At 35.8% G+C, this 17060-nt stretch overlaps 1 protein-coding gene across 1 annotated transcript; it reads left to right on the top strand.

Moving 5' to 3' along the window:
- The first annotated feature begins 8238 nt into the window (after window positions 1-8238).
- Window positions 8239-15847, top strand: LOC144444586 (protein LKAAEAR1-like). The gene is made up of 6 exons (XM_078134065.1): window positions 8239-8523; window positions 9590-9697; window positions 10351-10505; window positions 11806-11863; window positions 12346-12468; window positions 13713-15847. Exons 1-6 carry the CDS (start codon window positions 8506-8508, stop codon window positions 13776-13778), a joined length of 528 nt encoding a protein of 175 aa, XP_077990191.1. The 5' UTR covers window positions 8239-8505; the 3' UTR covers window positions 13779-15847.
- Window positions 15848-17060: the final 1213 nt, after the last annotated feature.

The following is a 17060-nucleotide window of genomic DNA, read 5'->3' as shown; positions in this document are numbered from 1 at the left end:
ATTCACTTGTATGCTTAATGTCAGTCTGCATATCGTGAGGGCTACAGTATATTACAGAAAGAGCACTTCTAAGAGTTCAGAATGACGTGCTACTGTCCATCGACAAGCGTAAGAATGTTGTCTAAATTTTGCTTGATCTCAGTCTCAGCTGTCTTTGATACGATCGACCAAGATATTTTGCTCTACAGACTGCGTCATCGGTTTTGTATTTCAGGAACAGTTTTAGACTGGTTTAGTTCATATTTTCGAGGGAGGACGCAATGCGTGTGTGTCGGGTCGATTGTGTCAAAGGCGACTTCTTTGGATTGTGGTGTTGCCCAAGGATCTGTCCTCGGGCCAGTTTTATTCAGCTTGTATACAGCACCCTTAGAGGACATTATTACCCGTCATGGTCTTGAATCTATGTTGTATGGTGATGACTCCCAACTTTACATAACTTGTGAGGGTGACCAGGTTGCCATTGTTAAATTGAGTCATGTAATTAATGAAATCCGAGTTTGGATGCGGGAAAATATGCTTAAGCAGCGCTTGTTCTCATTAATGGGAAAACGGAGGCGATACACGGTTTCTGGTCCCACTTTTCCTCCAAGTTTGCGGGTGAAGGTCCTGTCCCTCCCTGTAATGTACAGATTGGCGATGTCTATATTCACCCCTCTAATATTTTGTTCGTAATCTTGGTGTCACTATGGATACTGCGTCAGCCCACGTGGCTAATTTGTATAGATCGGCATCATATGCTCCCTGGAAAATTGGTAAAATCAGGAAGTTGATTGATCAAAGCAAATAAAAAGTGTAACCACATTACCCCTATTCTGAAAGAGTTACACTGGCTACCAGTACAACAGAGAGCAGAATTCAACATTCAAAGTCCTTCACGGTTTTGCACCTAGCTATCTTTATCAGTTGCTAAACCAACTTAGCTCCCGCAGTCGTGCTTTACGCAGTAACTCACGGAACGAAATTTACTTACACCAACCACTCAGCAATACTGCTTATTATGGTGACAGAGCATTCTCAATTTGTGACCCACGCTTGTGGAATACTCTGCCATGGTATCTGCAGACTGTCACTACATTCCAGGCATTTAAATCAGGTCTTAAGACCTATTTCTACAACAAGACATTTGCTTGATTCTGTTTTGTATTCATGTTTCTGTGCTTTGTGATAGTTTTATGGAATGCGCTATATAAGAAAATTAGATTATATTATATTAGATTAGATTAGATTAGATTAGATTAGATTAGATTAGATCAGATGGTACAGGGAGACTAAGACCAACATTTGTTCGGATAAAATAAAGATACTATATGTGCTGTGTTTGTGGATCATATTAAAGTTTTAATGTGTTTAGGTTGAACATGTTTGTTTGTATTGTGTATGTGTGTGATGGGTATTAGCCGACACACAAGAACCATTGTTTCCCCCCCCCTAACGAATCGAAGGATACATATTAGGGATGATAAGCATGTGCGTGTGTATGTGTGTGTGTGTGTGTGTGTCTGTATCACCGGTTTTTAAAAAAAGGACCTGCTCAATTCAAACAAAATTTGGTAAACGTGTACCATAGGGAAATGTCAAGAACTGATTAGGTTTCGGTAAACAACCCATGACTATTAATGAGCAGTTTACACAATTAATGGTTTTCGGTAATTAGCTGTATCTCGAGAATGCACTCTTCAAATTCATTATTGTTGGTACATACCAAAGCGCATCTGTACTGATAATATTATCAATTTAGCTTTTAGTTTTAATAAGTTATTGGCATATTTTCGGTAATTAGACGTGGAGGCCACAAAAAAGAAAGTTTTTGTTTCTGGTCAGGAAACTTTGCCTAAAGTGGTGTGATGATGTGAAATTGTTTTTACTTGTTCATGATTAGTTCTGCAGTTGTCTTCCCTGAAGTAATAATTAATGTAGGGAGAGTTATTTTGTGTTTTCCCTTTGGATCTGCAGTCTGCATTGGTTGGACAAACATGAGAATAAAGAAGATTGAAGTGGGGTACTTTAGTGATGCACACTGACCAGAAACAATTTTTTTTCATGGCCCTAAAAACTCCTACTGTATGCTACAACTTTCTATCAAAGCTTCGCATTATTACACGTTATAGTTGGCTGTAAGATTGCATCTGCAGGCAATCATGCTGGAGATTTTGCCTACATAACTCATGCTATCTCTCCACTATTCCAAAGTTGAAAAATCTTGTTTTAACCTCGGTCGATACTTCCGTGTCCAAGCAGCTGGCCTAGGTAATTGCCGGTGAAAAATGTGCCAATGCTGGTGAGTTCATTCAGCAGGTGACATTCTAAATTTACTGGTGTATTAACGGTGGAATTTCACATTTACTGGCATTTTACCAGCAATTTTGAAGGTCGCACTTGCAACTATAACGTCGCAGTGTAGACGAAATATCCATGTGACTTTTTCTTATTTTTCATTGGCTACTCCCATTTGCCCCTAGACATTGGTGATTTTAACTAAAGATTTGAGTTCAACGTCTCTCCACAAATCATGACAGTTTGACCGAGTATATACCCTACACAGCGGAGAACCACTGGTTCCAGAATGAGTAAATGACATAGTCATTTCTTTTCTCCAGCTAGTAATAAGCCAGGTACGAGCGATGGAAATTACGAACAACCCATTAATCGCAACACGACAACAGACGACGTTTCAAATGTGGTGGCTTGAAAAGTTAAATCGTCACCGCCTCGTTTAGAAAATCTAAAGATGTAAAATTGGTACAATGGCTTGGACAATTTGAGTGGATGAACATCCATACCAGTGACGACAGCAGGTACCTAATAGATGGTAGTATTTACAGAGTATGGTGTCAATATTGTAAATTCTCAAAAGAAAAGTCTGATTTCACTTTGGAACGGAGAAAATTGGTTGAAAAACAAACAAACTTTAATCATGGAACACTCCATTTTGGTAACACACGTTCGAGCGAATTCAAAGACACATATCAAGTGAAACTAGAGGCGGCAAGTTCCTTGGTGAATACCCTTGTATAGTACTCAAAGGGTGATAACAAAATAGCAGAAATGAAAATAAAGATAAATATTGCCAATCTGATAGCCAAACAAGAACTATCATTTTCACTATTTCTGAGTTACTGCTACTGCTCAGAAAAATGATGTCTCTATTAAATCCAACCTATGATTATTAACCTACACTTACAAATGGCCAGAGATGATCGGAACATTTGCTGGGGAAATCAGGAATGACTTAGCTAATGATATCAGAATGGAAACTAAATATATTTCTATTTTAATTGACGGCAACACTGACAGAGCTGTGCAGGCGTGTGAAATAGTCTACATGCAATGAGTAGACAAGCCTATTTGTAAACTTAAGGTGAATTTACTGGAACAGAAGGTAGTTCAACACGGACATGTGGTGTTATTTAGTGCAACAAAAACTATATGTGACAAAGTTAATGAAAGTTAGCGAAACTTATTGGATTTGGAGCAGATGGTGTGTCTGTCAATCTCGGTAGAAACAGGAATGTACACTTTACTCAGGTATGGAGTTTAGAGCAATAATACCATACCACTTCACTGTATTAAAGTTGTTAAACTGTTACGATGCTTACCATAAAGTATAGAATTTTCTAATGCGTAATGGTAATGTTATGAATGTTTTGACTTTCGAGGATGGCAAGCTTTCCTGTGCTGGGACTTGCAAAAATCACAGATATAGCGCTAATTTATTGCATAAATCATGAAATTGCAAGGCTACCCTTACCGAAGGCATTCAGTTTAAATCTGGTTGTAATTTGTTGCAGGAAAGCTAAGACCAATATTTGTTCCGATGACATACAAGTACCATGCGATTGGTTCGTATATCATTTTTAGGTTGAACATTTATCTATTTTGTATATAACAGGTATAACATACAAGAACCATTCTTCCCGGTCATTGTGCATGTTACCATGGCAACGGCCATCTTTGAGCCAAAATCAAATTTCATCTTCCTGTATAGTTCAGTGATGGAAACCTAGAAAGTCACATAATGTTTTGCAGGGTAGCTTTAGCTGAAAATAATTTAAGGTTTCCATATGTCAAACTCTTTGTTAGCGTCTAGCTAAGGAAATGTAAGATGACAGACATGGAGACTGGTACAAATAAAGTTATCACACTTTTTCAATATTGTGTAGGATGTCTTGGGCGAACATTGATCAATGTATATATATATATATATAGAGTTTTGCGCTCTGCCACTGCGGTATAGAGCACTGTCTTAGCAGATTGATACTCACCGAGTTATTTATATATATATATATATATATATATATATATATATATATATATATATATATATATATATATATATATATATACATACATATATATATACACATACATATATATATATATATATATTGTGTAGGATGACTTGGGCGAACATTGATCAATACTAAATACTATAAGTCGGTGTATATATATATAACTCGGTGAGTATCAATCTGCTAAGACAGTGCTCTATACCGCAGTGGCAGAGCGCAATAGTTTTGGTAGTACTGGAACTCTTTCTTGGTTGTAACTTGGTTGTTACAACCAAGAAAGAGTTCCACTACTACCAAAACTATATATATATATACTATATATATATATATATACTATATATATATATATATATATATATATATATATATATATATATATATATATATATGTATATATAGTTTTGCGCTCTGCCACTGCGGTATAGAGCACTGTCTTAGCAGATTGAAACTCACCTATACCTATATATATGCCTAGCAACAAAGACCACATCAACAGCCAAATACGAGTTCACTTTGTTAAGATTAAAATAATGAGTCAGGCTTTCAAATATATGCATATTAATGAGTTATTTGCATAAGTAATTTTGTTGTTACATGTAACTTTGCACATATAGATTAATGATAAGTTTATGTATGCTTGACTACTTCAGTAAACATAGCTGTCCCTTGTTAGCAAATGTCGACAGTTGTTGAGTTCGTCGTGGGCATCAGTTATATCAATAGTTGTCGAGTTTTGTTTATAGTCTCGACATTAAATGTTGTCAATTTCCCGAGTTCTGTTCATGACCAGCAAATAAGCTTATAGCGGACTACCAAGACTATAGGCAGCCGATTAATAACTATAAAGTTCTGTCTACGTCATGGGCAGCAAATGTTGATAATCGGTGTATATAAGAGATACCAGGGCCGTAGCCTGACCAAATTGCCGGGAGGGGCAAAAATTTAGAAAGGTGCTAATTTACATAAATTTGCATGCAATTTACATACTATTTATTTTAGCATACGCAATTCAATATCATATGTAAGGCCAGAAAAAAATGCTGGTCAACGGGTAACCTAACCCATCACATTGGGTAGGTAGCTCGATTTCATTTTTTCGCAGTGCTTGACAACGATGAACCAAACCATATAATGATGGCAAAATATTTCAGGTCGAGTTTAGATATAACTTATTCAGTCATCTTGATACTATCTCATGCAATTTGTCTACATAGCTACAGTTAGGAAATGTACACAACTTACAGTTAAATAAATGGTGTAGTTCTCTCACCCTCTCTTCTAAAAAAAACTCAAAGATTATTTTAGCCACCCCTTCTGTCACCTACACTACAGTGGAGATATCAAATCGTATGGTACAATGATGGATATAAATATCAGTGATAGTCAACTACAATAATACTCCGAGTGAGATTACTTTACACAGGATGTGGATTTCACATGCATAAGGAGATGCCTCTAATTAGCGCTAACCTATACAGGGAGGTATTTCGCCAGACACCTTCCATCATGTTTTGGGAGAAAGACAATTATCACTTTGATTGCTACTGATTAGATTGGAAGGAGACAACTCCAAAGGTGAAAAAAAAATTAAAAATAAGACCATAGACATAATTTAAAGCCTTACAATGCTTGAAATGGAAATAAAATACCAGAATTGAAACAATTATGCTATGCATTTATACATATTATAAGGAAGTGTATTTTGTTGTGGCAAAGGTGAAAGATATTTTGCGGATGTCCACTTGGTAAATAACTTCTCTTTTAATTTGGTTCCAAAAAATCCCGAATAAAGAGCATAACATTTCAAGACTTTCAGACTTTTGATGGCCCAATGACTGCTCAGCCCACTTCAATGGTCGTAAACTGCTCCAGTCACGACTGTATTTTATATGGACAAACTTTTATACAATGACATATTTCCTAAAAGGATTAAAATAATTTAAAGGGGATTCGGGGGGTTTAACACTTTCAAAAACGTCTGACAACATGTATCTGCGGTTACATATGTATACACGTGCACTCTGTACATATACACGTGTATATATTGGATTTATATAAAGAAAAATTCCATAGCTATCCCTATTGTCTGATATCTCAACATCGGTATCCATGTATAATGTTTGGGTTGTCATGGAGATTAATTCATAGCAATAATGAACTCATGACAACTTGTTATGCGGCCTTAGAATTCTAGTCACTGTAAGTATGGGAGATAGTAGGCAAGGCCAAGGGGGTGATATTTTTAGAACTCGTTTTACAATGTGCATGAGCCAGGTTCAACGAAAAATATAAAATATATACTCTGGTCATTTTAAGTAACGACAACGCACGTCTATGTCACGACAACGCATGCGTAGTGACAAGGCCCTTAGGGTACTCGTATTTTCCTTGGCTGAAGGAAGAAAAAATATTGGGGAATTATATCTAATTGTACGACATTTCAAATAGATTTATTTTCTGTGTTCATAGAAAACTATTTAGTAAATTAAAAACGAGGTATAGAGACACCAAATTACGCTTTATGTTGAAGTTGTACAGTTTGCACACAAAACGAAAAACATTTTAAATAATAACTTTATTTTACTCTTACAAAAAATATGTAAAAATTTATATAGTGGATTACTGCGAAAATAAATTGGTGAATACGAAGTGCGACATAAAATTGCGGTTTAATGATGAGTTAACGGTCTCTATTTTGAAGTGATGATAGGGATAATTACCTTAAGCTTGTTGTTGTGTTAATTTTGTTCCTCTTGGTCCCAACTGGAAAGCAATGCCGAAAACAACCTCTACTACTTTGGCCGGTCTTTCGCCTTTCGCCCCACGTAACTTATAATTAGAAGCTTCTCCTCTAACACCGTCATCACTGTCCGCCACCAGGTATGGTCGGTCTACCACGTTTGTGTTTCCCAAGTGTTAACGTTGTCCACATATAAGTAATACTTCAGGCTCAGGCTCGCAAATTGTCTCTATAGTGGTCTGAGCTTTAAGTAAGCGTTCTTGGGACTTCCTCAGGGGACGTTTAAGCTATCTAATCTTGTGCCTTCTTATTTCTTTGGATAACGATATTCTTTGCCAAACAGCTATAATAGTATAACCACTTTGCTGCTGAGACACATACGTATTTTATGAGCGAGTCGAGACAACAGTAGAAGTAAATGAATATGAAATCCCAATGAAAGCTGACCAGTTATCCCCACTCGAGTGCACTCATGTCTAGTACAGTGGCTCAATTGCTAGCACACGGTCAGGTACGTACTAAACATAACTAGACATATACAGAACACTGTGAAGTATATTGATGAAGACATACAACTTTACTCCTGTTTTTATATTCAGGTATAGAGGTTCTCATTTGTAATCACATGTGGCCAGTAGATCATGTATATATTACGGAGACTAACATTGTGGAAGACATTTTTTACACTTCAGCATTAGTATTACTTATCCGACTTTGCATATTTTTATTTTAAGTTGCTTTTTCTCCTACACTGTACATACATTGCTCGTGTGTTTTCCATTTTATCGTATATTCTATTGTTCTTTTAATATCTTCACCCCCCCCCCCATTTACTCTTTCGAATTCAGCCCTTGATAAATGCCGCCTGTGGATATCCGAAGCATTGAGTTGTTTTAACAAATGCTGGGCTTGGACTTAATTACTTTGGTTAAAGTTATCATTTAGTTTTAAATACATTGAATGCCATTTCCCTAGCTAGAGTGTAGACGCTCACCTATTCTCTTTGTATATGTGTGTGTAAAATATGATTGAAAGCTCAACGAAAGCGGTTACCCAATATATAGATATAAACAAACAATGAACTCGAACGACAAACACTGTAGACGTGAAATATAATAAAACAAACCCGTACCATAAAAACAAAAGAATCTTAACCTCTACCTGATAGCGGCATGTGGCAGAGGAAATGATAACCGAACAAACAAACGTCTCTTAGAAACGCAACAATCAACTATCAATCGATCCCAACTTGTCAGTTTTTTGTTTTTATTTCTCTTCCTTAAAGTTAATGAACTTCAGCTGTTGTCACTAATGTGCATTTAATACGAAACTGTATTGCCGTGACACTAACTAAGTGTTTTGGACGGTAACGCCACGAACACGGACGTAACTACTGTTCCAGGCTGAGGTAAACAAGTCCGCGGAAAACACAGATACAGCCTTCCGCGTCCTCGTTCTGGGGATATAACTTTCACCATGCCGAAGAAGGACTCGGTAAGCACTACTTTCTCAATTTTGTGTGGAACGGACTTTGACATAATTTATCATAATATAGTGATGAACACTTGTGTATTTTGTGTATTTTCGGTTTACGTATTTGATGTACACAGTGACTGTAACTTGCTAGGTTGCAGTTGTGTACACAGTCATGACAGTACAGACGTGACTGAGACGTCACTACATAGAAATTGAATGATACATTCAGGAATGGTTCTCTAGTCACGGCAGACAGTCAATGTTACGAGTACATGTAGTACACAAATGAATGCCTTTGCCCAAGTCGAAATAATACACCGTTACCAGTAATTACCGCTGATTTTTCCCTGATAGTACGTACTGGTGTTGTTGTTGCAGCTAGTTGTGAACTCCCTTCTCCCATGCCTTCACACAGTTAGAGGCATAGGTATGCAGAACGGAGCAATTACATCCCTGTCCACAAGATGCACTGATATGGTATCACAGTTTTGACATGCTTTATTAATCAACATACATGTACAGTGTTTTTCTTAAGGGCGATGATAAGTAGGTAAAATTTACCTGTGTTCCCCAATCAAATTATGTTACAATGTATGGGAACTATATGTAAGTTTTTTCCAAATTTACCCCACTGTCAGTTACCAGGGCTTCCACACCTTAGCAAAAATACTGACATGTGAGACTGTCGACACTATGTATACACACACACACACACACACACACACACACACACACACACACACATATATATATATATATATATATATATATATATATATATATATATATATATATATATATATATAATATGTACATGTATATGTGTGTGTCTGTGTGTGTGTGTGCACATACACAAATGTACATTTGCATATATCCTATAGATAGGTTCATCACTGAGTCACTACATGGAAGTTGTCAGATACAAAATATTGTCAACTATTTTTTAAAATTGAATTTACTCCTAAATAGTTTTAATGATCACTGATTTTAAAAACCATTATAGTACATCATGTACACGATTTATCAATATAAATTACCATTATTTGCTTAATTAGTTATCATTATTTGCATAATTAATTCACAGGAAATGATGGATGATGATAACGGCAAATTTAAGCCAAAAAACTGGAAGCAAGCCACTCCAAGAGAACTTCAGCAAATGGCACCACAGGAAAGGAGCAAATACTTAGCAGTAAGTGAAACATTGATCTTAGAAATGACACCTCTAATTCTTTGGATGATATTATTATTAGACAAGATTGCAGAAGACATAAAACTGCCAATAAATAAACATTTGCTGAATGGAACCTGTTACAAACACAGAAAAGTCAACAACTGAAGTTGATTAAGCACTTGGCACAGTATGTTGGAAGTACAGAGACAAGTATTGCATTTGATCCTTTATTAAAAACAGTTCTATGGTCTCTTTACGTCGTAGTTCACATGTAAAAACCAAAATTAAAATTTCCCCTGGTATTTCATGATGTACACATTAACAAGGTCCTGAAACAATTTGTGTCAAACCACATGATGAAATGTAAGACAAGTCTCTGCTGTTCCAACATGCTGAGCCAAGTATAATTAATGCTTTCCCTGTTTGTAACAGGTTACACTCTCAATACTTTGATGTTGGCAGTTGTAAAAGTGAACTTATCATTTATGACCACAATTTTGTACATTTTTTTACTGCATTACTACTGATACATTAATCTGATCTTTCTACCAGTGTGATTTTTTTTTTGACACAAATAACTACAAGTTTGGAAAAAACAGGATTACTGTGATATTTGAATGATTCATTAAGTAATTAATAATGTATTAATACATCATCTATTTTGTACACAGTATGAAGAACCACCAAAACATGTAGCTGAAGCAATGGCCAAAACAAAAACAAGAATAACAGAACAGAAAAAACAGGACAAGAAGAAAACTGAACCTAGACCCATGGAGGAAGAATTAGATAAAGAAAAACATAGTAAACTCATAGGACAACTGAAGTAGGTTGACAAATTTGTCAAATTGCCATCTCCTTATGAATCATTGATACCAGGAACATTGAAAATGGGTATTCAGAAACTCATTAGAACTACACTTCGCAAATGTCAAAAATGTTTTTTTTTACAAAATCTTGTACACATGTGAGATTTGTCTGACTTCATTGTGACAATTTCTGACAGTAGAAATCAGAGAGAGTTGTGTAAAATATTGTACTGTTGCAACAGGAGCAAGTGGCATTTACAGGCTCTTTAACCTGTTTACGTAGTCTAGCTGCTAGACCTTGGGCTTTCTTCCGTTGCAACAAGAGACCGAAGGTAGCTTTGCATCTGAAAGGTGCAATCGAGGGCAAGCACCCAAAACCCCTTAAGTCGCCTTCACAGTGAGCAAAATAGCCAGAGGGGACTGGTCTAGCAACCCTTTTCACTGGCACCGTCAGTGGCGTCATTAGGTCGCCTTCATACTGAGCAAAATAGCCAGAGGGGTCTAGCAGCAAGAGTACCTGTTTACGGTGCTTGTGGTACTCTGGTCATCTCTCATAGACTACCTACCACAAAGTTGTAAACAGACTAAAAGCTCAGCAAAGATAAATTAATTTACATCAAGCACAACCTGTACAGGTGAAGCTACTGACAGTAAACATAAGAATTAAGGGGGAAAAAGACCTATCAAGTTCTCTAAAAGTACCTAAATTAGAGTGGATGTCAATCTGGGAATTTAATATGATAATATATGTCAGTAATTGTAGACATACACTGCTGCAAAACAGAATATTTTGAAAATAAATCAGTCATAAAATTTGCAGTTCTAAAAACACACAATGCTGATCAAAATCTTTGAGTTGGACTATAGTAGTTGCTTTCTGTTGTGACTTTATGGTTTTTAATGCAAGTTTATTATGTTAGAATAAAATGTCTCCTTAGCTGGGCTAACCTTATCATCCACTTTTGATAAAGAGTTCTTGCTTAAATTCAAAATGTTGGACGAACTTTTACACCTTAGAGGACTGTTTTACCAAATTTTTTCTGCATATCTTTTGCTGCGACAAATGGCCTGTAACCAAACTATTGATGTAAATGGTATTAGAGGTAAATAAATTAGTTGGCGCCCATTTAGAAAGTAGAGCTAAGATGTAAGATATTAGCATAATTATATGGAATTTCGTAATGCAAGGTCATTCTAACATGACACACTTATGATTTGCTTTTGTATGAAAAGTTGGGCATGGAAAAAAAACTCTTAGATCTTGCATCAAATTCTGGCATCACATACATAATACAAAACATATGTTCATCTTTTCAGGGCTGCAGAAGCACGCAACAGACTCAGGGTAATGAGACTTAGATATCAGGCAAACAGGGTAAGTCAATTATGTTTCGTACTTCTATGGTTATTTACTTTAACAATTCCAGTTATCTGTATGAACTTTTGTATGAATATGAAGTACAGACAGCAAGCAAATGAACCATATTATCTTATTGAAGTTATTCTTACTACCCTAACCTCTGAAGCAGACTGGATAGTCAATCTGGCAGGTGTTCTCATCACACGGACTGTGAACGCAGTAATTTAAATGTAGTATTTTTGTCCATGCCTTATATGCAACCATAAGGAAAAATGAACATAAAATTTAACACATCACCTGTTGACCTTTAGCGGTACAAAGGTCATATTTCCATATACAAATGTATGGCTAATTAGGTCACATCCAGGTACTTGACACAATTAACATAATATAGACATCATGTGACACAATCAAGGCATCATCTAGTGATGAAAATATGTAGAGTTACGGTATCTACTACTATCATTGCAGTTGACCTTTCATCTTTCCATCTACAGGCAGAAGAAGTGAAGCATCTGATAGCATGTCAGCCGACGTCATTGAAAGCTGTGCGTTTGCAGGCATTAGTGCCGCCCTATCCAGAATCTATTTCATCCAGTGATGCATTAGATTCCCTGCAGGTTAGTTTTCTTGGGAATTAAATCAGTCATTGCCTGTGTTAGGTAGTCTAGTCTCTACACTGACATCGAAATGAATACTTTTTTATTTTTCCATAGAGTTAGCGCAATATTCAGTGGCCATATTGGATTCTAAAATGACTAGATTTTGATATCATTTTGATCTCTATTCAATAATTTGTATGGTGACCCCAGATTTTTTTATTGTTTTTAACTGAGTATAGGTCTGAATTTTCTTAATAACAAAAGTTTCAAGAGTTTATTTCTGAGACATCCTATTTTATAATAGAATACGAAGGTAATTGATAAAAATCTAAAATAATATACATGTAGTAAAAGATTCAGATCTGAATTCTGCACTGTACAGTAATCTACTTAATTGCCGGTAACTCATAAGACAAGAGCAAATTTTCAATTTTGATGTTGTGTGTGTGTGTGGGGGGGGGGGGGGGGGGACTCCTGAAGTAACGACTCAAATCAGTGGTGATTACTTGCATTGAGCCCACAAGTGCTATGCGTTACATGTACCGGTACTAGGCCTGGGTGACTCCTGGTCCAGGATGGTCTGTGGGCTGACTTGGAAAGCCTTGGCAGTTCCACAACATTGTGATGCCAAATGGAACATAGCCATGTAAAGAAGGCTTAAAGTGGCCATATGGATGAGGATTGGGTATTTATTATAGATTTTTAATTTATAAAACAACTTTGAGAAACAACATTGTCTAAGTCTGTGTTTGTCACCTAATACATTGCGAAAAGCTGTGTACAAAAGTTTGTTATTGTACATACAATAACAAACTTTTTACATATTTATTATGCTTTTGCAATTCATTGAGACAAGGACTTGACATATGTTATGTGGCATTGATTTTTCGAGTAGGAAGCCATGATAAAATTGTTTTCTAAATTAAAAATCCAAAAGAAATACCCAATCCTCATCCATATAACCACTTTAAAACTAAAAGGAATTCTGTAGAAATATGTGGTGATGGATGTGTCTGGTCAAAAATATTACAGGGAGCAAATTCCCAATACAAAAAAAATTAAAATGAAAGAAGAATTGAGTAAATAAAGAATATTCAATTGTTGTTAGTTATGATAGATCTAATCTTTTATATGTATGCAATTCAATCATTCCCAACACACACAAAATTAAAACTAAAAAAAAAAAGAATCTAGTAAATAAAGAATTTACAATCGTTAGTTATGATAGATCTAATCTTTTATATGTATTTCTTTATCAACAGAGAGAAAGAGTTGAAACTATACTAGAGGACGAGCGAGGTCTAACAATTAATCGGGATCTATCGTGAAAACGCATCATCTTGCCCTTGGCAAATCATCATATTGTATATAAGTCAGAACACAGCTTCTAAGATTTAAGCAAATCTATTGGACATGAAGTTATTATATCAATTACAAATAATAAGATTTACATCTAAAAACCAGATGATTTGGGACACTTTATTCAAATGAGTTTAATATTCTGTATTTTATAATATTAAACATTCATACACAGGTGTATTGACAAACCCAGTCAATCTTTCATGATGTATAAATAGCTCTTTTTAAAAAATTATGCAATTTGGTCAATATTGACTGATTGAGCTTATTCAGAAGATGTGGCCCTAGCAAGATTTTATACTAAGGTGTGCAAAATAATGGGCTGATTAGGGACAATACCACAATGTTACACAAACTCAATAAATAAACTTTGTTCGTTTAGGGTTTAGGGGAGGGGGTCTTGCATCAATGCGATTGCTGGACTTCATTTTCACACTCCTACTTCTAACTAAATTTTGTAAACTAAGTCTGTTGCCTTTGAGATAACAGGTTCTGTATTTACTACTGATATGTTGATAAGTTGGTTGTAAGTTCGCGAACAAAGTTTGTTTGTCAAAATTTATGTGACATTGCGAGATCAACCCATATATAATTTTGGCTGAGATTTTACAGTTATAAAAATATTACTAGGAAGGTTATTATTCAAAATATGGGAGAAGATTTTAGGGTAGTTTTTGAGTTTTTGAAATGACACACCTTTTGAAATCAGGAATAATGTGATATTTTTTTTTAAGATTCCAATTCAAGTATGACTGGTGAACTACTGCTGCATGTTTTGATACATTACTAAACTTGCCCTGATGCATTGACATAGATTTCACAGAAGTAGTCACTACATTGCCTACACAACGCCAAAGTTGAATAACAGTTTACTCTGATAATGCCGCCAAACAGGCGTGCAGTTCTTCATCGTTGCAAATAAACCCATCTATTGGATGGCATCATCACGGCTAAGAGTGATGTCTAACAACAACAAAACTTGGGTAAGTGTAAGAGTAGAGGTGCCAAATTTGAAATTTGTTATGATTGAAGTTATCAGTAATGATGCACACAATTCAAACACTCCATTCATCTGACCCTACTAAATTTTGTATAAAGACACAAATTACTTTGGTAATGTATCAATATGTTGCAGTCGTTCATCTTTCATACTTTGATTGGCAGCACTGTATAGTACAGCTAAAGTGATGTAGGCTTGGTGTATCACTCATGGGACATTACAGCTAAAGTGATATAGGCTTGGTGTATCACTCGTGGGACATTACAGCTAAAATGATGTTGGCTTGGAGTTTCACTCATGGGACATTACAGCTAAAATGATGTAGGCTTAATGTTTCACTCATGGGACATTACAGCTAAAATGATGTAGGCTTGGTGTTTCACTCATGGGACATTACGTTTTTGACACAGAGCTAGACAAATTTAATATTTTAACTCTAGACTAACAACAAGAGAGACACAGCACAGCAGAGCAGAGCAGAACCCTTTGCCTAATCACAGTGAACACTGATAAGCATTGCTATTCTTTCACAGTTCAGTAAATCAGGCTTCTAATTGAAACATTACACATGGACTTGATGATTTTAATGGCTTCAAATATTTATTTTCTAGCTGATAATCAACATTAATTTTCAACTTGATCACTTCTACATCCCCATTGTGCATGGCACCTCTATTGTAATTGTTTCTTTTGCATTAGAAGTTGTCTGAGCTGAGGGTGTGTATTAAATGTTATGCTACATGAGTGAAACACCAAACCAACATTATTTAGCTGTAAGATTTGTATATCTGGGTGCTACAAACCGGTAATCATGCCTCTGAAAGAATTTGTACTTTACTGTTTTGATCACCAAGACTGCAATTCTGTTCCGAGATTGACCACAAGTCATCTGTCAAGTTTTAAAATCATTTGTACCTCACTCTGTGGAGTCACAGGTACCTCACTATGTGGAGTCACAGGTACCTCACTATGTGGAGTCACAGATACCTCACTTTATTCAGTCACTGTATTCAGTCAATAAAGAGAATAATATTCACAAAGAGAAAAGAAGACTACTGTGAGTTATTTCATATTAGTCAGTAAACAGGGACAGAAATAAAGGAACAGAAAAATCTGGGTTATTTCACCATCAAATTAAATCTCGATCACATGCTCACTGCTCCCTGTGTTTCATCTAGATCACATGCTCACTGCTCCCTGTGTTTCATCTAGATCACATGTTCACTGCTCCCTGTGGTTCAATCTCATATTGCATATTTGTGTTACCTTATCAGCAGAGCTATAAGGATTACATATGATCACATTGTGTTCTGGACCAACTTTTTTGACAGCTCTGCCAGACATTTGTTTGTTTGTCACCCAAACTTAAGTCCTACTGCAACTGGGCCTTCAGAGACATCCGAGGTCACTACAGGATCATCTTTCTCAGAGAAGTTTGTCATGGAAGGTTCTACTGTATTTCACCATTTTTGTCAAATGATTGTACATACATACATACATACATACATACGTAAGGTTCCACATAAAGTTTTTTCAAGAAATATAGTTTTATTTCCTCTTTTAAATTAATGGAAGCATTTAACTCTCCTGAGTACAGACCTGTGTAAATATTATAAAATATGGAAAACAGGATTTACAAAATAAATAACATACAAAAGACCCCCAGACTATTTGGTCAAATTGATTCTACTATCCCATATGCCTATGCTTATTAGCAGTCTGACAGTTCAGTTGGGTACAGTCCAACTCCATAAACTTCATAGAGAGTTGGATTGGCAAGTCCTCTAAACAAAGCCTGTGGACTCAGTTATTCAAATTAAGTAGCTTACACCTAGGTAACCTAATGCAATCAACATGATATAGGTATCATGTGACTTAATTAACATAATATAGGCATCATGTGATGTAATTAACATAATGTAGGCATCATGTGACTTATTCAACCAATTGGTTTCTATGCATGGAATCACGTGTTAGTTATCTGTGATGGAGTCCATGAAAAATACTAAATTTGAAATACCAGGTTCACAGGCTGTGTGAAGAGAACACTTTGCCTGGTTGACCAGCCTTCTACTGAGAGGTGTAGTACAAGTATCTCTTATCTGAGATTCACCTCATCCATATAAAATATTATGATAGTTGTGTTTTCCGTATGTCTTGAAGACTTGAGTTAATATGAAAAAATATAGAACTTCATAACTACCGGTTACATTTAAAGAAAACATGACACTTTAGCTTGTTCTGCTTATTT

This window comes from Glandiceps talaboti, chromosome 13 (assembly GCF_964340395.1).
Source record: "Glandiceps talaboti chromosome 13, keGlaTala1.1, whole genome shotgun sequence".
Taxonomy (NCBI): domain Eukaryota; kingdom Metazoa; phylum Hemichordata; class Enteropneusta; family Spengelidae; genus Glandiceps; species Glandiceps talaboti.
The sequence above is the reverse complement of the archived record's forward strand: the minus strand, read 5'-3'. Positions and strand labels throughout refer to the sequence as shown.

Excerpts from the sequence above, each read along its gene's own strand:
- LOC144444586 (XM_078134065.1), top strand. Across the intron at positions 9,698-10,350 it reads AAAGGAGCAAATACTTAGCA|TATGAAGAACCACCAAAACA; the intron begins GTAAGTGAAACA and ends TTTTGTACACAG. Across the intron at positions 12,469-13,712 it reads ATGCATTAGATTCCCTGCAG|AGAGAAAGAGTTGAAACTAT; the intron begins GTTAGTTTTCTT and ends CTTTATCAACAG.